This window comes from Panthera onca, chromosome B1 (genome assembly GCF_046562875.1).
Source record: "Panthera onca isolate mPanOnc1 chromosome B1, mPanOnc1 haplotype 2, whole genome shotgun sequence".
Classification (NCBI taxonomy): Eukaryota; Metazoa; Chordata; class Mammalia; order Carnivora; family Felidae; genus Panthera; species Panthera onca.
Genome location: NC_138342.1, coordinates 96,285,034 through 96,307,596, shown reverse-complemented (window position 1 = coordinate 96,307,596; position 22,563 = coordinate 96,285,034). Strand labels below are relative to the sequence as shown.

Here is a 22,563-nt window from a genome sequence, read left to right as displayed (position 1 = left end):
GCACAATGAACCTCGGTGCACTTGAACCCAGCCTTTTATATGAAAGCTGCATCATTTTAAATAAGAGAATTTTTCCTATTATTGGTTGTTTCTTAGAACATCTCAATGTTTCCCAATCCAAGTGTTAAGCCATATGCCCCAGGTAAAAATAGAAAAAGCTTATTGTCCTCCAAATATTACTGCCATTTGAAATGCAAGATCAATTAAATGTCATGAAAAAATAGGGAAAACTACTGTTTTGTTTTAAAACTACACAGGCCAGCTCTCTAGACTATTTGAAACTCAGTGGTTAACTGGGGACATTCAAGAAATAAAAATTAAAAAAGCTAAAGATTCAGACTAGTTCTGCAACTATGTAAATAAATCTCTGTGTTTCAGTGATACTCAGTCCTAGGGAAACCTAGCACCAGTCAATACAAAGAGCACTAGCTTTGGAATCAGACATTCCTGGTTCAAATATCTACTCTAATAGCTTAGTGCAACTATGGGCAAATTACTTAAGCCCTCTGAGTTTCAAGTGCCTCATCTTTACAATGTGAATAGTGAAAACAGTGATATGCAGATATTACGAGTATTAAAATGAGACAAAGAACAAATAAAATTTGACACATTTTAGGGACCTGATGATTGTTCCCACTGTAATTTCTCCCTCAATTTGGCAAATCCTGGTAGAATATTATTCAAGGTCATACATGGCTGGCTATATATATATATATATATATATACACTTGCCATTTTTATTTTTAAAATTATAGAAAACATGCACAAGGATTTAGACACAGGAATGTAAAGGATATTCTTATAATTGGCTTATTGACAACTTCTTGGCAATAATTGGTTATTGACAATATGCTATGATATATATATTTCATCTGCTTTCATGTTCATTGTAAACTCACCTGGGATTATTGATAACTTTCACCAGTGCTTCATATAGCTCTCCTTCAGTAACTGTCTTCCATTCTAGCAATATCCCCATGCCTTTTGCCTGGACCCGGGTCATAGTATCATAGTGGTCTCCAAAGAGTGGGATTCCCACTACAGGTACACCATGATACATAGTTTCAAAAATACTATTCAAACCACCATGGCTCAGGAAGGCTTTAATATTGGAATGCCCTAAAGAAGGATTAGAAAAGAAAACAACTTAGGGTATTGTATGTTACTCTAAAAAAGAGATTTTCCAGAAATCTCTTAAAAGTCAACACTATACTAAATATATATTTTAGATACAGAATTTTTAAAGGCATAATTTCACTGATTCCTGCCCTATATCAATTAAAACACTTGTTATATAAATAGTGAATTGATTTGTATATATCAATTAAGAGTCATTTTTAAAATTATAAATTTAAAATCTATAGCTTTTTAGAGCATATTACAGCTTTCCCTCAAACATAAATATCAACTGGCTAGCAACATCTATTTAAAAGTACAATACAAAATAGGAAGTCAACAAAAGCAAGAAATGCCAAAAATACCAGGGTGCAACCACATTCTGCTACAAACAGACATCCACTTCTGGATCCCCAGGCATTTATCTTAAAGTAAAACACATTTTGTAAGAAAACAAAAAAAAATATGTTAAAATGTGGGGCTAGATTCCTAAAGTTCAGGAAGAGTTTATGTGCTTATCCAAGGAGGAACACTGTATGGTACAAAGTATTTACAACATTCAAGTCATGTCAGCTTCTGGCTTCACAATTTTAGGGTCCAATTTCACAGTTTAGGTATATAAACAAGTAGGGACTGACACATAAAAATTAGTTGTAAGAGATGGAACATCATGTAACATCGAGTTGTCAAGGGGATAAAAGAAGACAATTTATCAAAATTAATGAGGTATTTCAAAACACAGATCCCCTCGTGAGCAGCCAATATTTCATAAAAGGTACTGAAACTGAAAACCCTGTATAAGTGTAGGACAAGGAAACATTGCACTTAGGAAATGTATGCTATGGCCAGAAAGGAATTACAGCTTGCAGAAATATAAGTCTTTTAAATATACACACACCAGGTATAAAATGGTATGTAGAACCTTGGTCTCAGTAGGGTGCAGGGACTCTCCCACTCCATGTCTATTAGAATTACTCAGTGTCACCTTTGCCTACAAGTGGCTTTCAACTCAGCCCACCTAATGGATCTGCTCTCTCAGTGCATGTCAAACTTTTTTTTTTTTGCAGCAAAACCTTTTCTCTGAACAAAACCTTACCACCAAGCCCAGCAGTGAAAAATAAGACAGTGCTGGTGTGTGGAGGGCAAGGGATAGTATGGAAGGAAGAAAGGGGAAAGATAATGGTTGGGTTCCTACTTCTCATCCTGGAGGAATCTTCTGATCATTGTTAGAAGCCAACAGTGGACTCATAAAGTCATGCCTAATGATAAAAAAGGACACTGATCTTGGCAAAGGCAGAGAACTGAGGTTCTGAGGAACACAGAAGAGCTCTGAACTTTAGGAGGGCCATTGGGTGTGCACCACTGAGTAGCGACACCTTGCCGTAGAGGCTCTCAGAAGAAAACCATGCTAACAGTTTCAATGTTCCCAGAGAGCAGCATCACACTGTTGCACTGAAACAGCTGATAGTCCAGGTTATCTTATGTAAATTCTCTGCTTCTTCCTACCTTCTATGGAGTCTGAAGTCATAATAATAAAGACATAAAAAAAATACAAATATTAAGAAGGTAAATTGCCCTGTTTCTTATTCAATTTTGTCATTTATAGAATAACATATATGAAGAACTAGATGAAAAGGAATTATATAAAGAAAATTCCTCACTGTTTTTTAGTTGCAAAATTCAATTTGCTGGTTTTTAGGATGGCCATTTTAGCTTCTAAAAAACACTTTTCAAAGCCTATTTTTAATAATGTAATTTAAAATTTAAAGCAGCATATATAGCTGTTAGAATTTAGTATTGTTGAACAAATGATGTCAATATTGCCAAATCAATAATATTTTTATAATTTCCTTAATATCTTAAAGGTTAAGACAGCATCATGTTTTGCTAGAAATTAATGAAATTACGGTTTTACTATCAATGCTTAGTGAAGACAACAAAATGAGTTAAATTTCTTCGATCAAATATCTTAAAATAAATTCATATAACTGTTATTTTAATTTTTAGTTAAGGATCAGAATTCAAATAAATAAATAATTAAATAAATAAATGTGTGTTTCAAAAATGTCTGATGACTTAAGGGGAAATGAACAGATGAAACAAATAAAGATAAGATGAATTAAATGTTTTCTTGACCTTCTTTTTAGTTTCAAACATATGAGTAACTTTGAATTTCTCAGGTTAGTCAGATACATCTGTAATACAATTATAACACAAATCTACATTTTCACTGTTTTAATTTTACTACCTTTAGCTGATCAGTCTAATCAGGTACAACTTTATCCACTGCTGGTTTATATACCTTATTAAGCATATTTTCCAGAAAATTAAAATTGGTGACTGGTCTAAAAACCTTAATTTACAGACATAAAATGACTATATTTTACAAATCATTTTCCAACAAAGAAAGATCTGACTTGGTGGTTTGAAATCTAACATGAGATACTAGGCATTCTAGTGACTCTACCATAAACTACACACATATTGTATAAACTGCTCAAATACAAAAATCACATTTACTCAGTTAAAATCTAAATGCCAAGTAAGTACCCACGTGTCACTGACTTACCAAGCAAGTCATTTTGTGGCAACCATTCTATGAGCTTAGTGTTGTTTCCTAGATTCTTTGGTTTGGTTCCAGAAAACCTAAAATGTACATCAGACAATGAATCTTTCAAAAACCGAACTTTACTCTTGGTATGGACACTGTGCTTAAATTATTAGATTTAAAATAAATGTTAAATGATCTTTTATTGCTATCTTAAGAAGGAAACCAGGCTTTACTAACAACAAAATTTTAATTATGTTTCTTTTTCACATTTTCATTGATTGTGAGAGAAATAAAAAACACTCTCATCCTGAGATCTATTATCTTTCAGCTCTTCTCACCCCATCACAGAGATGGGGGCTGGAGGTGAGAAGCACATAAATAAACCTGGGCTAGAAAGTCACTCTCCAGCAGAACCCAGAAAGAGAAACATGAAAAAGCTGGGAGGGCCACCACTAAGCAGTCTATAGTTCCGATCTTTGACACGTGGAGCCTACGGGAAGGTGTGAGAATTGAAAGAAACCAGAAAGCACTCTTCTCCAGCTTGGCCCCAGTGACAGGCACTCCGTGGGGCAGAGTTTATAATTAAGTCATTTAGTGCCTTGATCTATGAAAGATAAACCATGAACATACTTCACAACTGAGAGAACGACACGAGTCTGAACTGAGCAGACACAAACTGTCCTAAATGAAGCAGAAGGGTGCTTTCTGGATTAAGCCCTTAGAGGAAACGCAATAGATCTGGCATCCAAAGGAAGAAGTCCTAAACAGTTGGAATAAAATATGTATCCATTTCATAGCTCAGGCAGGAAAAGTGGGAGCTAATCCTTACACCATTGTTATAAAGGAAAAAGACATATTACTCAGACCCTACTTGTAACAGCTTGAGACCTGGGGGGGTGATGTTCACTGCTGTATCCCCAGAGCCCAGCGGCACTGGCAGGTACTAAATAAATACATGGTAAATAGTGTTCACGTCGGATTTTTACATGGTGGACTGACACAGACACTTGTCGGGAAGTGGGGTAATCTAAGGATCTGTTTTAACCAGCATTAACTGGCAGGTTATTGCGGTTTTAAGGCCTATATTTTTTTTTTGGGGGGGGGGGGTAAAAGAAATAAAAAGCATTTATAGAGGACAAAAGGTTCCATGAAATATTTTGCCTATTTATGCATTCATCGATCATTTTCTACCTCATTCCAACACTGATTTGCAGGTATGTAGAAAGTATATAGAAATGCATGTAATTAAAACAACTTTTTAAATGACACTAATAGAAGGGTAAATAAGGATATAAAGCTTAGGGTAACATAAAAAAATGCATCTGACACAAGGATAAATCATTCTGCATCATATTTTCTTTTTTTCTTAAAGATTTTTTAATGTTTTTAAAATTTATTTTGAGAGAGAGAGAGAGAGAGAGAGAGAGAGAATGAGGGGCAGAGAGATGGGGAGGAGAGAGATTTCCAAGCAGGCTCCATGCTGTCAGCACAGAGCCCAGTGGGGGGCTCACTCTCACAAACTGTGAGATGGTGACCTGAGCCAAAATGGAGTCGGACACTTAACCCCCTGAGCCACCCAGGCGCCCTGGCATCATATTTTCTTTCTATGCTCCAAGGCTTGATGTCTCTTTCTTTATCCATCACAGAGTCTTATAAATTAGTCGCTAGATTTCAATACACTAAGAAACAAAAATGAAAAGTTAGGAGAAGCTCCCGCTAATCTTGCTGGGGAACCAATGTGCTAGCTTTACAGGGCCCTGCAAGTTAAGCAAGGGGATAACAAAAATACACAGTGAAGAAACAATTGATGCTATTACCTTACCTCCAAATCACTTTTTGGGGCAATCTCCCCAGAGCTCCAGCCAGTTTGTTAGCAATGTCTTCTGAAAGATACTTGACACCAGCTCCGAAAGACACCAGGACAAAGCCATGTTCATTAGCACCATTTACCCACATTTGCAGATCCTATAAATCAAAATGCAGCAGTTAATTTTATGAAAGGCCAATATATTTTGTAATTAGCATCATCAACAGCCCAGTTTTTAAAAAGCCTTCAGGTAATCTTAAACGATTAGTAAGTAGAGGATATAACGCTTTCCTTTAAATAACTGTTTTTGTTTAAGATATTTCATCTGACAACGCTAACAGAAATAAAGAGGGCAGACAGTTACTTTGATAAGACAGACAAATAACAACAACAAATCAGCAGCTAATGGCCTCAGATCTCAGTCAAAAAATTAAAACTAATGTTTAAAACATGGTCAGGGATAAATCTGCACAAGGATACAAGTGAAAGATGTGGTCTGGACATACAACAAAAACATTAATGACCACCCCCACCCAGGAAGATTTTATTTTAGGAATGGGCTGACTTCGGGGCACCTGGGTGGCTCGGTCAGTTGACTTCGGCTCAGGTCATCATCTCACGGTTTGTGATTTCGAGCCCCACATCGTGCTCTCTGCTGTCAGCACAGAGCCCACTGAGGATCCCCTGCCCCCTCTCTCTCTGCCCCTCCCCTGCTCATGCTTTCTCTCTCTCTCAAAAATAAATTAACATTAAAAATAAAAGGAGTGGGCTGTAAAATAACTGTAAAAGAATTATTAAAGCTTTCAGTTTATATTCTACTCCATTTGGTCTACACTTGGTAATTTTCATCTGTGGACTCATACTGTATTATGATAAGAAAGAGAAGGAATCTACTAATAGTTGCAAAGATCCATAGACCTAATGAATTTTATCATTTCTCTAAATATCTCTCTAACTCATACAGAACACAGATCATATATGTGCTATCCTGAGGCATCCAGGGGTTCTGGAGATGTCCAGTGGTTGCTATTCTCCCTCGTTGTGTGGGAAAATGCTAAATTCTCAAACCTGTCCTTCAACACCCAACACATGCTGGGCCATAGCAGATCCAATGTTAACAAGGGACAATTCTAACATTGTAGGACTCACTCATTTTGGAGGAGGACACATTAACAAAGTTTTGCCAGTATGGTTGATTTACACTGAAAATGAAAGCAGTCAGTTTTAAGGGATACTATCCTTGCTTTGTTTTGCTCTGTAGGCACAAACTTGTTTTTATGGTAAGTTATCCCTTTGAATAAGTCTTTGTCAAAGACATCGAGCATCACTTTCCCATATGGAAACTAATAGAGCCACAGCACTGAGAGGAACACATAATTCCACTACAAGGAAAACAAATGTGTTGTCCATACACAACACCTTTGCCATAATACAGGCATGACAAACAGGCCAGACCCACTCTGTATTCATAATGTGCAGAGTGAGCCATCACAGTTCCATCTCCAGACCCTGCGGGTCTCTCATTCAGGATGAATGAATTACGATAGTGTAGCCCATGCCTTTTGCATTTCACATCACTTTCTGGTATACCCTGATTTGCGGCTGGGAGTTAACTGCAAGGGAAGAAGTATCATCACAATGACATCACCGCATAGCTCAAAACAAAATATTTATATGGCACATCAGGCCCCAACATGTCTTCCTTTTCTTTGTTTTCTTTTCCCCCCCTTTTTGTAAAATCACTTAATGATATCTGTATTAACAGCTCTATAGTACTCATTCTTAACAGGGAAGAGGGGACCACATTTTATGCCCAAAATGAGTTAGTGAATAGTGTCACCAGATAACTGGGATGAAGACAGAAGAGGGCACACCCTTCTAGCTCCTGATTAAAACAAGCTGTAATTATTAAAGTTTTCAATTTGTATTCTACTCCATTTACCAAGAACAGCACATGTGCTGAAAATATAACAGTGTTATCTGTGGATTCAAAGTAAGAAACAAGAGCAAACTGATTTAAAATTTTCATTTTAGATTCAGTCCTAAGCCGGATGTACTTAAAACAAATATAAATGCTGCACGGTAGAATGACTTGAATACTATGTTTTATCCCTATGGTTCGTCTTCAAGCATTTTATCACCTACTACCCAATTCTCTAAAGATTAAAATTTCAGGGTCAATGCCACTAAAAAAAAAAAAAAAAAAAGCTTACATTCAGATATACTAAGCCTTACAGTAATAATGTTATTTAAAATTTGTTTCCCAAGGACTTAAAAGGTCTTTGAGTTTCAATGGACTCTATGCAATAAATACTTAAGTTATTTGTTCTTTGTTCTATGTGATATAAAATAAAATCCATTAATGTATTTTCCAGATTTGTTCTAACCATATGCATTAACCATTTACAATACATTTACAATTCAAGTATATAGCTTTCATTGATATGAAAGGGAGCAGAGAAAATTTTACTTATTCGAGTTCCCTGCAGGAAAAGCACTCAGTATTTTTGGAAGATAATACTCCACTTGGCTTAGAATTGAGGCCTCAAGGTGACTTCCAAACTGCTATTCTTGGGGACTGAAGGAAGAGGGGAAGCGAAAGGTCAGAGGTCAAGAAACAGTGAGCCTGACACTGGTCTCCTGGACATAACCAGCTCCTCCCTTGATCTCCCATCCTCAGCCTAAATTCACAGAACGTTTGGTGTGACTGATATTTTATGGGAAGCTAAAACATAAAATGTTCCCACAAAACACCAATTGAGTTTTGGGTTTGGCTAATGAGGGTGATATTCAGGCTGCATGAAGAGCCGAAGGAGCCAGAGTCTGCAGAGATCCCGAATTTGCTGAGCTCATGGTGAAGACTTTGGAACTGGAACTTCATGAAAGGTATGCCTGGCTCTCCAAGGGATGAGAGTTCCCAGGTGGCATCTTGCCTCTATACACATGTACAGTATTTTCTGGAATTTAAGACCCCATCAATTATAAAGTGCAAATCGATTTTATAACAACTCTTTTAAAAAATAATAACCTTTACAATAAATGTGTTCAATGTAAAAAAAAAAAAAAAACAATTTCAGAAATTTAACAGTTAAAATAAAGGTACTTTAGAATGTTCCCCTGAAGTTAAAAACTTAGAGTAAAAAAATAAAAATAAAAACCACTTCATTTACTGTATCAACAAAAATCATACATAAGAGTAGAGTAAACCTAACAAAATGCACAAGACATGCATGAAGAACAGTTTACTGAAGGACAAAAAAGAAAAACTGAATAGGTGGAGAGATGGGACATGCGCCAAGAAGGAAACATCAGTATTAGGGAAATGATATTTTTTAAGTTCACTGCATTCCCAGCCTACACTTCAAGAGGACTGCTATGAAACTAGAGCTGAGTCCAAAGTTATTCTGAAAAAGAAAATGTGTAAGAAAGGCCAAGAAGATTTTGAAAAAGAACAGGAAAAGAAAATTTTCCTTCTAGATATTAAAATGCACTCTAGAATTTAGAGTCATCTCGATGAAATGTCAGGTTTAAGAAGAAGAGCGAGGAATGAGGGTGGCAGGCAGTGCCAGACTGCTGTGCGCTCAGAGACTGAGCAGTTTCCTCAGAAAGAGGAAACTGAGCAGTTTTCCTCAGAAAAGATCTACCGCTGACTTAGACAAAATGAGTTTAGATCTTTCCACTAATATAAATTAGAGAAGAATTAAAAAGCCAATTTGAATGAAAATATATGAAGCACTTGAAAAAACTCCCCCAAAGATAATTTTATTCTGGACAAGGAAGGCCTTCCTGGTCCAGTCACAAATCCCAGAAGTCATAAAGAAAATACTGACAGATCTGAATACAGAACAATAAAACTTCCAGAGAGTAAAGGACACTTTAAAAAAGCATAATAATAATAATAATGATAATATGCAGAAATAGTTTCAATATACATAATAAAAGATTGATATCCAAAACAAAATAATGAGAAAAAGAACTTCCAGGAACAACATCAGGAAACACCCATTTCACAGAAGGAAAACAAATGGCATTCACATGGAAAGAGGCTTAGCCTCACATGCTAGCCAGAGAAACACAAATTCAAATTGTTTTTACCTCTTATTCTCTCTCCTCTTTACACAGCACTCTGTTAGATGATGTCAACATATTAATTTATTTTGACTTAAAGAATTGAATACAGTATTTACCTTTAAGTGTTATTATTTTATAATTTTCTGTCAAGTTTTTTGTTTTGCTCTAAGGATAAAACATCTTTTCCTAAATGGCTTCTGGGCCTATTGACATATTTAGAAAAGTTTTCCCACATTAAGATTATCTTTTAAATACCCATAGTTTCTTTTAGTTTGATAGCTTCATTTCTTGAATTTTCAACCCTTCATCATCTAGACTCTCTTTTTGGAGGAAAGAATGAGGCTGGGATCCATCTTTATTTATAACCCAATGGATAGCTATTCTTGTCCTCATTTACATAAAATGCCACCTGCTCAGTGGATTTCTGAATTCTATCCTGTCCTATTGATCCTGTGCCAGTGCCAACGAGATTTATTTATTATTATTTTATAATACCTGTTCGTATCTGCAGTGTTAGATTTCTCTTGTTAATTTTCATCCTGGGATGTTACTAGTTATTCTTGTATGTAGCAGCTTTTTTAAGGACTCTTTGAACACATTACCTGCCACTTACTAGCAGTACCACTTCTTATGTATGTTACCAGTATTTGTGCATACATGTTACAGAATAAACATACCATGTAAGTTAAAAAATCGCATTCAGTCCTCTGCCGGCACACAGGTAGCACACTGCTCCACTAGATGGCATAGCGAGAACGGAGCATGGATGTCTGGTCTCTGCAGAGTATTCCCCAGGCTTCCAACCATCATGACAGGTCAAACCCACAGTCTATCACTATGGTATTTCCTGCTCCTTGTCTAGGGGTAGAACTCTTATCATTTTCCAAATGCAAATGAAATCAAAATTATCACAATAATGGATCAAACATTAAGCAGGGAATCAGTAGTACACACAGGTGCTTCCCTCACTATATTACTATGAATATTTCTATCCCTATACAATTAAAATAATCATTTACATACTTATGATTTTGCTATAAAATAATCATATATATATATATATATATATATATACATATATATATATATACACACACACACATATAGCTTTTGAGAAGAGAACGTCACAATAAATATAACCACTTTATCTTTTTTCAGGGTTAAATGGTCTTAAGTCCTTTATGGGAAAAGGTGGAATAAGGAAATATGGATAATATATTTATCAAAACCAAATACTGCATGTTAATGTATTTCCTTTCTTTATCTTTTATAATCCTGACCTGGACACACAAAGATTTGTTTTCTAGTACTGCCTGATTTCGTTTCCCCAGGTGCCTTGACTTGGTGGTAGGGAGAATAAGGCACCGTCCCCTGTTCCCTCCCTGGAGAGCTGTTCAGGACAAGCCAGGGTGAAGGAGCCTGGCTCTGTGACACTGGACATGGGCTGGAACTGGAACCAAGAGAAGTCCCAGAGTTTGGCTGGGGGAGAAAGTACTCCCACAGTGTGACATTTTCAATAATTGTACATAATACTTTGACATGATGAATACCAAGAAATGAAGGATGTGAAAAAAATTAAAAGAAGGAGTAAGAAGAAAAAAATTAAAAGAAGGAGTAAGAAAAAAAAGAAAGATCTTGAGACATTTGGAGAAAACAATCATTTTTTTATATACTTAGCCCCCTATCCAAAAACAAACAGCAAACTTCCTATTAGTTGTGGCCAATGTAAAACACATCCCAATTCCAGATATGTAAAAGCAGATTTTTTTCATGTTTTAATTTTATATCAGAGAGAGAGACAGAGAGTGAGCAGGGGAGGGTCAGAGAGAGAGGGAGACACAGAATCAGAAGCAGGCTCCAGGGCTCTGAGCTGTCAGCACAGAACCTGCGCGGCACTCGAACTCAGGAAACATGAGATCCTGATCTGAGCCGAAGTCAGATGCTTAGCCAATTGAGCCACCCAGGCACCCCTAAAAGCAGATTTGAAAAAGATAATCACTTCAGAATCAATGGAAGAATAACTAATTAAAAGCTGGCTAGTGCAGGCCCACCTCTGTCCTGTCTAGGCTTCATTCTGAGGCACCAGAATCTGGAGACCCGGAGGGAGACCTTCCACTGCTCTCAGAGACCTGGGGACAGACTGTGCTGCTGTGGTTAATTAACATTACATCTGTCCTGATGGCAGCCTGTGACCCAAACCTACTCTCTTCTCTCCCCACAAAATAAGAGCCTTGAGTGGGGCCCAGCACTGTTGAGAAAGCAGTAACACTGTATCCTTTGTCAGCCTCGTCCATTCTGAGATGAAGAATGCCTGGGCTGTGAGAGAATCCTACACAGAGATGACGATGGGAGAAGAGAGACCTTTTTTCTTGTTTCCAACACCAACATCAATAGGCCTCTTTTCCCATTTTAAAGTATCTGACATAAAGAATGTTCCGCTTTGGTCAGGTGGGCTGCAGAGAATTGCAATACTCATTTTGCAAAACTCGGTAGTTAAGATAATAATGAACAGTTTGATATAAAATGCTTAAAAAACATTGTGGGGCATCATACTTGATTGCTGGCTTCTGCTAAAATAGTTAGCCAAAACTTATTAAATGACAACAAAAAATACCACTGAAAATACAGAAGTTACCTACCATTCACAATGCCACGTCCCAACCATTGTCTTCACTGATTTGACCAGCCAGGGATTTGGTTCAAACCTCAGTTGTTCAGTTATCTGTGTGCTCTCAATCAAGTTGCCTATTCTCTCTCAAGCCCAGATTTCTCATCTTTAAAAGTGCTGATAATGTTCATAAGGACATTGCAAAGATTAAATGAGATCAAATATATAAAAGTGCTTTGTTAAATAAAAATTACCGCTATTTTCCCCCAGACAGGGTGTCTGATAAGCAGTAGACTGAATAGGGACTGAAATAATGGCCGCGTTGAGAACAGGAAAGAAAAAAGTCATTCTGCACCAAGAAATTTCCTCTCCATTATACTCTATTCACCATGTTTTTGATTCTTCAGGATAAAGCTGGTACAAACAAATGAGAAGTAACATACGCAAAAAATGTTTTACATGCAGTATCAAATCCAGCTGTCAGTTTTTCAGAATATTCAAATGATTTCCAAGATTATCCAAGAGGCTTAAGCCACAGCTAACCTAAAGCAATACAGTGAGGAGAGAAGTGTCAAGGTGATGGTTCGACTTTTTAAAAACCTCGGCAGATGATTTTTTTATTAACACACAATATTCAGGAGAATGCACTACCTACAGAAAGGCATATTCATTTCCACGGAGATTCTACAGTATCTTTTTTTCTTTCTCATAAGGCTTTTAATTTTTGCCATGACAGTTATAATGAAAAGTAGGCAAAATTTGAAACCCTGATTTGACGTTGAAGAAAGTTAAGCTTTCAAGGTTCTTAAGACCTTGAAAAGTAACCACTGGGTATAAAACAATGAAAATCTCACTAGAAAAAAAAAATCCGTCCAAAAAAAAAAAAAATGACATCGATATCTTTCTTTGTTACAAAAGGAAGTTAAAAATCCAGAGATTTAGAGAGAATGAGAGAGATTTAAGTATGCTTATTTGCAACAGAGAATAAGATTGGAGGGGAGGAATGAAGATCCAGAAAGAGGAGGCATATGTTTTCTGAGTACACTACGCATATGAGCATAGAGATGTGATCCCGGAACATTCTTTCCTCAACAAGCTGTTGTCAGCTACCTGTTCTAAGTTTTGTTAGGGAAAAAAAAAGTCACGGCTATCGGACAGTATCCCAATAAGTTAGCTGGGTTTCAAAGTCCATTCATTAATTCAGCGAATGCTACTGAACACCTGCTGTGCACCATACCTGATATTCTTTTGGTACTCGAGACATTTCAAAGAATATATGGACAGAAATTTCTGTCTTCAGAGAGTTTACATTCTTAACAATATGGCCATATTTCTATCCGTACCTCTCTTCAGGTGTTGTTGCCTTCTCTGCTCTTCATTTTTCCACATACAGCCTACCTTGTGGGGCTTGAGATTTCCTCCTTACATCACAGATATTTACCTGATAAAGGTGATCCTTTGTCAGGACTTTGGTAAATATCTACGATGGCATATATATAAACACCAAATACATATTTGGTAAATATCTTTGATCTCTGTTGATCTCGTCTGTGAGACATGCTCTCTCCCAGGACACTAATCCACCTCACTTGAGAATTTACATACAAGACTTCCTTTCTTTTTGGTGCTCACTACTTATTTTAAGAAATCAAGAAAGCTAACAGTAATCTACATCTAAAAAAGATAAATACATTGCTTTATTTTTTTCTTTCAGGTAATTAAGTAAATAAGATTGTGTTTTCCCTAGAATTTGAGCCAACAAAGAGAACGGTGAGTATTTAAAGAAATGTCTCATTTTTGGGGCACCTGGGTGGCTCAGTCAGTTCAGGATCTGGTTTCAGCTCAGGTCATGATCTCAGTTTGTGAGTTTGAGCCCCATGTTAGCTCTGTACTGTTAGTGCAGATTCTCTTTCTCCCCCTGCCCCCTCCCTCTGCCTCTACCCAGTTTATGCTCTCTCTCAAAATAAATAAATAAACTTAAAAAAAAGTCTCATTTTTTAAATTCAAATATTTCTACTAACTTACGTAACTTGCTTGGAAAAAAATAAAGGTAGGTGTGCCAGCCAGTTTATCTGTCTGTCTTCTTCCCTTCCAGGAAAAACCCAAACTTTCGTTGTGACAATCACATTGTTATGCCACAGAGACACAATGAACAAGGCACAATCCATGTCTGGGATTGAGGCAGATGAGTGAGGCAGATTGAGGCTGTACTAAAGTGAAATTCATACAAGGAGAAATTATCATGGGATGTTTAGAAGAGATGAGGAGATAGAGGACAAGATGAGGGTCTGAACCAGGATGTGCTGGTCAGAAGAGTAAGGAATGAGTATGTTTTAAGTGTTTATTAGAACCAAAGACTTAGTGAGAACTTGAGAAGAGGGGGTGGTTAGCATGATAGTCAGACTTCTGGCTTGGAATAATTATAGAATTAACCAAGAAGTGGATCTGAGGGGGATAAGAAGAGTTTATAGCTAAGTATAACAAACTTGAGATTTCCACTTCTGTTCTAAGTGGAACTATCTAGAAAGCAGTGGGAAATATGAAACTTGGGAGGGAAAAGTGAGCGACAGATATAGCTTTGTGCCTCAACTACATCAAGAGGAAACACATGAGTGTTTTGGACAACAGGCAATTAGTGGTCTCTTTATTATCTTTCTTCCAAAGAGAATATGACAAAGAAATTACCTTAATTGTTAAAGAGGAGTGAGAAAAAGGAGACTCGGGGTCTAGAATAATTAGCAAGATAAATTAGTTATATTTCTGTTCCAGCACCATTGAAAACATGATCCACTAGTTCAGTTAGTTGGAATGTAAGAATTGATGGTACATGCATACAGCTCTGGTCCAGAAGATCTATTGCATCCCCTATTCAATCTGGTTCCTTTAGGGAGGATCCCAAACAAAATCAAAGTATCAAAATGACCATTGCCCTAATTCCAGAACTAGTCCAACTTAATCTGCATGGAAGTCCCATGCTAGGATTCTCCAGACCACCTTTGAGCTGAGCAGAAGTGGCTGAGCATAGCCCTGAAAATTCAGCACTGTTCAGACAGAAATGAACTTCCTGACAAGGAAAACCAGCATCTAGCCCAAAAGAAGAGAATAAAAAACAACAAAAAAGGAATTTTGGGGAAGGGAAGTCATATCAATTTTGGTATTTCTTAGAATTCAACAATTCCTGTGTAAAATATCTCCTGTAATTTCCTGTTCAATCACATATTATAGTTTAGAACTATAAAGTATGCCATTGCTATTTGCATTAACTAAGATGCCTTAGATTAAAATTAAATGCAATAGAAAAATTAAATAGCATAGAGCAAAAAGAAACTGGAAAAAGTTACCTAGAAGCCGAGTATTCATTATTTACTTGTGTAAGAGAAGAATGTAGTCTTCTTACTCCTCTTACCATCTCATTTTATTATAAATCCTCAGTATTCACTCTCCAAAATATTAACAAATGTGTAACGCCTCACTGAGAAACACAAATAAAACTATGAATTTTCACTTTTAAATTTAAACTTCCTTCCATCAATTTCAGCATCTGTTTGACACATTTAACTATAGATTTTTTTTAATGTTTATTTTTGAGAGAGAGAGAGACAGTGTGAGCAGGGGAGGGGCTGAGAGAGAGGGAGACACAGAATCTAAAGCGGGCTCCAGGCCCTGAGCTGCCAGCACAGAGCCTGACACAGGGCTAGAACTCAGGAACGGTGAGATCATGAACTGAGCCAAAATCGGACACTTAACTGACTGAGCCACCCAGGAGCCCCAACTGTAGATGTTTTTTTAAGTAGATACAAGGAACTGGTAGATAGTCTCTTTGGTAAAAGTACTCAAGATAGCTATAAATTATTAATCATATGTGAAAATTTTAGCAAAAGACATGGAAACTGTGTGCAATAAAGCAATGACTGCAGTCCCACATGTGTTTTCAGAACCTTGCTACTTCTCACCAATGAGGTTGTTTGTATCCACACCCCTTGAATCTGGGCAGGCTTGTGTCTTCTTTGATCAATATAGTAGAAGTAATGCTACGTGACATTAAAAGCTAGGTCATCAGAAAGGATAGAGATGCCACTTGTTTCTCTCTCTCTTGGAACATGCACCCTTCATGCCCAATCACCATGTTATGAGCTCTGAGCAAATCCATGCCACATGGAGAAGCCACAAATAATAGTTCTAGCTAACCTGAGGCGCTTGGGAGGCTCAGTTGATTGTCTGATTCTTGATTTTGGCTCAGGTCATGATCTCATGGTCATGAGATGGAACCCTGTGTCGGGCTCTGTGCTGAGCAAGGAGCCTGCTTAAGATTCTCTCTCCCTCTCTCTCTCTCTCCTCCTCTGCCCCTCCCTCACTTGCACAAGTGCACATATGCTCACTCTCTCTCTCAAACACACACACACACACACACACACACACACACACACAGAGTTCTAGCTAACAACAGCTAAGGTCTCAGCTGATAGTTTATATCAACAGTCAAACATCTGACTGAATGAGCCTGAAGATTATTCTTTTACTTCTCAAGTCTTCAGCTGAGGCCTCAGACCATGTGAGAAGCAGAGGCAAGTCATTCCTGCTGGATGCTACCTCAATCCCTCAGCTACAGCTACAGATTCTATAGACATAAGAAATTGTTTAAATGCCACTGAGATTGTTTTTACAGCTCCGGTAACTGAAACATCCCAATGGACCTTTATTTGGTACCTTTCTTAAGAGTCACAGACAGGTTTTAAAAACAAGGCTAAGAGACCCACATGAAGTCCTAGATTTTTTTGTTTTGTTTTGTTTTGTTTTCAGAAAAGACTGAGAGAATAGGAAGTAACTACAGGCACTGAATACTCACTTTGTGACTTTAAACTATTCTAAATTGCTTCTTCTAAGAAAATAAGGTAATGAATAAACTTGAGGCCTAAAGAATCTAATTCTTAGCAATGGACCTTTGGTCCTCCTCAATATTTCAATAGAGAAAATGTAATATTTACCTGGTATTTTTCCAAAATAATTCTTATAGCCCTGTTCCCTTCTGAAGTATAGTGATACTACCAAGGACTGAATACACTTTCCTTAATTAATCTGCAGACATATTCATTTCTTCAATAATTCAATAACAGTTAAACTTTTATTGGTCAATATCTATGTGCCAGGCACTAGGTGCCAAGAATACAAAAGAGTAAGATAATGGTTCATAGTCCAGTTCACGCTTCACTACTGGCAGCACATTAATACTACCTTTGTCCTACTTCTTCCCTCTGTGCTGGGGAAATGGAGACCTGGAAATAAATAATATAATTTCAAAAAACACATTTACATTAATGTAAATTATAGTTCAGTTTTCTCTTGATTTCAGAGTTGAATTCCCAGTGCCATAGTATGGCAACTAGCAATTAAAAGTTGTCTGCAAATGGTTCCAAAATCAGTTAGAAACACATTAATAGTTCAATTAAATACAATGTCAAAAATTCTTTGGCAGCTGAAGAATCCCTTCATAAAGTAAAGAAAATCTCTTTTCTGATATTGTAATACTGGTATTTGGTGTTTCTAGATTATAAACCTATAAAGAGAAGACTAATAAATGCAGAAATTGGTTAAGATCAGTCAATTACAGGGTAAATCCCTCAATTAGATTCTTCCAGGTCAATAATAGCATAAGAGTGCACCTAAGTCAGTTTCTCCCAAATGTCTAAAGAAATGTGTATGAAGTTAGACAAAGTCAAATATGCAATAAGATCAGATCCTATGACCTCACAGATATTTCCATTAACTCTAGTGTCTTTCCATGCTGAGCATGAATACTGTACATGGACGGAAGGCAGGAGACGTGTTTGGTTTACATCTGCTGCTTCTTGGGGTGAGTGACAATATAGACTAAAAAACTAGGAACTGGTCTACCCTTTCCCCTCAACCTCACTCTCCCTTTATATAATCTCTTTCCACAACCATTCAGGAAGTACAATGCCTCCTATGCAACAAAGCCAATGACCCAGAAGGGTCTGGGCAATGGTGCATTGATCCTGGCATGAGGAGCTGTGTCATCTCAGGGAAAGCGTTTCTACCTGGGGCAGAAACATGCGGAGCCATGGTAACAGTGCTGCCAGATGGTGTAATCTTTCATGTACTAACCTATATAAAGACAATTTACAAAACAAATCTCACCCACAGCTTGGACAGAGAACAGGAAGACAGAAAAAGGTAAAAATCCTAGCTGGTCCCAGTAAAGGCTACATAAATGAAGGATAAACATCATAAAGCTGTTTGGGGTTGTCCTGTCTCTCAGTCACCCTCCTGGTACTGTTCTTACAGGAGCACTCCATCAAACTATTCACTCTCAAGTCAACCCTGTGGAATTAAAATTTGGATTTATTTGCTCTTTCTAATTCGCCAATACCATGACTTTCTTCCATTAATACAATTAACCACTATGCTCCTAAAGAAGTCTGTAATAGAAGTCTATCTTTGAATAAGCCACCTAAAATTTACTTTCTCACTAATTTCTTTTTATTCTAATTCCTAGTGTCTCTCAAAAAAGTTTATTGCCCAATCCAAATCAGTATATTAAAAATGACTTATTCAAGTACTCTCCACTCAATGCTCAACTCCTTAAAAATTTTTTTAATGTTTATTTTTTATTTTTGCTCAGTGTATGAGCAGGGAGAGGCAGAGAGAGAGACACACACAGAATCCGAAGCAGGTTCCAGGCTCTGAGCTTTCAGCATAGAGCCTGATACGGAGCTCGAACTCACCAACCGTGAGATCATGACCTAAGCAGAAGTTGGATGCTTAACCGACTGAGCCACCCAGGCGCCCCAATGCTCAAGTTCTTAATTCCATTTATTTAACTTCATCCATAAAAAAACCTTATGATTTTAATTAATAATCCAAGGCCAATCTGTTTCTCACTTTCTACACTGAACCACACTATATCATTATACATTCTCATAGCCTGTCCCATCCCTTCCCACACTGGTGACTTTGTTCACTCTGGCTTCCTTTGCATCATGGTACTTCCATCTATCCAAATCAAACAGCACCTTCAAGGTCAGGTCAAATGCCACCTTCTACACCAATCTTTGATCTTGCCAATTTTAAGGAATTATTACTTATTTCTCTTTTGATAGTACTTTATATCTCTTTTATGGTAGTGTTCATATTTGAACTTACTATAAAATGATTTGCATACATATGTTATCTTCTTTAGCAGACTACAAATTCCTTGAATATTAAAGCACCCAAAACATTGTATTGCCCATAATTCACATACACTCAAACATTCACTGAGTATGTGTCTATCTAATAACTTACATTAAATTTTCATTATTGTTTTGGGGCGCCTGGGTGGCGCAGTCGGTTAAGCGTCTGACTTCAGCCAGGTCACGATCTCACGGTCCGTGAGTTCGAGCCCCGCGTCAGGCTCTGGGCTGATGGCTCGGAGCCTGGAGCCTGTTTCCGATTCTGTGTCTCCCTCTCTCTCTGCCCCTCCCCCGTTCATGCTCTGTCTCTCTCTGTCCCAAAAATAAATAAAAAAAAAAAAAAAAAAAAAAAAAAATACTTTAAAAAAAAATTTTTCATTATTGTTTTGCTAAAACACATGCAAACATCCATCAACTTATAAATGGATTTATTCCAAAGGTTCATTTGTAAATCTTTTTCTGAAATCTATGTGCATTTTCACAAAATGTTGTTATACACAGTATTTGGGATAATTGAAGTTGCACTTTGGGACTTCAGTATATTTGGATCAATTATTAATTAAGAGACATTTGGAAGAGGCCTTAAGAACCTAGCTGTGATGCATAATAACACTGTTCTGATGGGAACTTTGAGACAACAAATTCACATTCTCTATTCCCATTTCTGGGCAGTGACTGACAGACTTTCTGCACCTGTTCGAAAAAATCACCTCTCTGTATAGGTTTAACAGTAAATACCCTGAAGAGTTTATGAAACTGTGTTTCATAACACAGTTGGTAGCAGAGGGGGCATGAAGGAAACCCTTATCAGAGCATGTAAGAATGAGAACAAAAATGATGCATATATGGAAAACCAACCAGTATTTGTTTTAAATCTTAAAACTGTCTTAAATTTCACACAAAATTAAAATATGTGAGAATTTTATATTGTAAAAAGAAACATGGCTGAAGAAAAAGGTTTAAGTATTACTTCTAAGAAGAGGATTCTTCAGCTATTCCCAACTGAGGAGAAAAGGAAAGAATCAAGACTTGCCAAATCTTTTAAGTCAAACTGTTGACATATATTCCTTTTTTCTTTGACATGTTTTCTGGATATGTGTGATTTATTTTACTCTAGGACTCCAAAGGAAAGTTTGCATGACAATCATCCACTAGTATGAAAAACTAGAAAACTAGATACATAACACTCCCCACCGTCAACCCCCTTAACAATTGTAAGGAAAATGTTTGCAGCAAGTATCTCAAATATCTCATTTAGCTCAGAAGATCTGAGTCTAAGACAGGGCAGAGTGTGAACAAAAGTACAGAAGAAACACTGAGTAAAGCAGAGATCAGATATTTCAGGATCAATAAAGTAAGGAAGAGATGAGTTTCAGGTAGAAAAGTTTATATTAGAGGCAGGAAATGGAAGAGTAAAAAAGGACTTTTTGGGCAAAGAGAAGGGCATGTTCAATGGAAAAAAAGCAATAAGAAAGATGTTGCAGAATAGAATGAGAACTCACACATTTACACAAGAAAAAAATCTTCTCTACGGAAAAGTAAGAAGTGAACATGGTCAATTAAAGAGTAGATGGCAGAGAGCTCAAAGACTACAAAAAAGGAGTAAAAATCTCCTGAGTGTATGAGATCGTCCTGGATCCCTCTTACCTGGCAGTTGATTCTGACAAACTGAATAATACTTAAAATAGATTAAAAACCAACAAGCAACCATCAAAGACATCACCAAGAAATAAATTCTTTTAATGGAACCAGCAATCATAGTCACAATATTGGACTAAGTATTTCATAAAAATGTCATAGTAACAATATTGGACTAAGTATTTCATAAAAATGTAAGAACGTATGTAGATCATTTTAAAGTAAAAATAGACGAATTAATTTTAATATATTTGTATGGAGTAGTAGTGCACACCCTGCTTCAAAGCATATGAACCTTTAAAAAACAGTTCATACACAAGAGGTATGTGAATGTGGGAAAATTATCCAACAAGTACTATTTGTAATACTGTGATATACTCCAGGAAGAGAATACACAGGTAAGATTGTAAGAAAAAGGGTTCCAGGGCTGGCCAATTGCCAGTCATTTTGAAATAACACAACCCTAAAGGCAACCGTGTGACTACCAGGCTGGAATCTCTGCAAAGAATTTAACACCTGGGAAGAGGGGACTCAGTGATCCTGACATCAGATCCTCAGGGCAAATGCAGAATCTCCTCCAGAGCTCAATTAGGAAAAAATCTCTGCATACCAATCCAATGTAGTTAAAAAACAAAACAAAACAAACAGACAAATGAAACAAAGAAAACCCACTGGTCCAAAACACTGCTTTTAATTAACAGTTCACATACCATTTAGGTCAGTGTTTACTGGATTTAAACTCATCACGTGTAAATCTGTGTATCTCAGTGGGAAAACACGCAAGTGTGCCAGGAACGACACCATAAAGCCATAAAATATATCATCCTGGAATGTTAACTTTAACCCATTTCAATTCGTGAATAACGTTTATATGATTTTTTTATAAAAAAACAAATGGGGGCGCCTGGGTGGCTCAGTCAGTTAAACGTCCGACTTCAGCTCAGGTCACGATCTCGCGGTCTGTGAGTTCGAGCCCCGCATCGGGCTCTGGGCTGATGGCTCAGAGCCTGGAGCCTGCTTCGGATTCTGTGTCTCCCTCTCTCTCTGCCCCTCCCCCATTCATGCTCTGTCTCTCTCTGTCTCAAAAATAAATAAACGTTAAAAAAAATTAAAAAAAAAAATAAAACAAACGAAGGTATATCATTGTAGGAGCAACTTGTTCGTTACCTAGCAATACCCGGTTCCTCCACTTCCTGAAGAACAATCCCCAACTTTTAGCCGGGCACACTGCAGCTCCAGTAAAGACAACGTGTGCCAGCCTTAGGGGAAGCTGAGCACAAATATGTGACTAGCCAATGCTCTGGACAATGAGTGAGCAGAAGTGGACTTGCCAGTGGCTGAAATGCAGCAGTCGTCTTGACCGTGAGGATGAGAGCAGCATTCCAGGACAGTGGAACAGGGGGCTGGATCCCTGCTGACTTGTCCTGACTACCCATCTTAGTACTTCCTTTATGTGATGCAAAATACACTGCCTACACTGCCATTGTGTATAGCTTCTTATTTGTTTTATGTGATTCACATTAAAATGTAATCCTAAGTGATGAGAAATCATGAAGAATGCAAAACAGGAGGCTTCCAATAA

At 37.2% G+C, this 22,563-nt stretch overlaps 1 protein-coding gene across 2 annotated transcripts in view; it reads right to left on the bottom strand.

The window, feature by feature from the left end:
- UGT8 (UDP glycosyltransferase 8) overlaps positions 1–22,563 on the bottom strand; it is an 89,024-nt gene that overhangs the window by 5,236 nt on the left and 61,225 nt on the right. For both annotated transcript variants that reach the window (XM_060654314.3, XM_060654315.3), the window contains exons 3-5: positions 5,490–5,632; positions 3,686–3,762; positions 900–1,119 (exon numbers count right to left, since the gene is read on the bottom strand). In XM_060654314.3, coding sequence (XP_060510297.1) covers positions 900–1,119; positions 3,686–3,762; positions 5,490–5,632 — 440 coding nt within the window. The remainder of the gene's footprint in view (positions 1–899; positions 1,120–3,685; positions 3,763–5,489; positions 5,633–22,563) is intronic.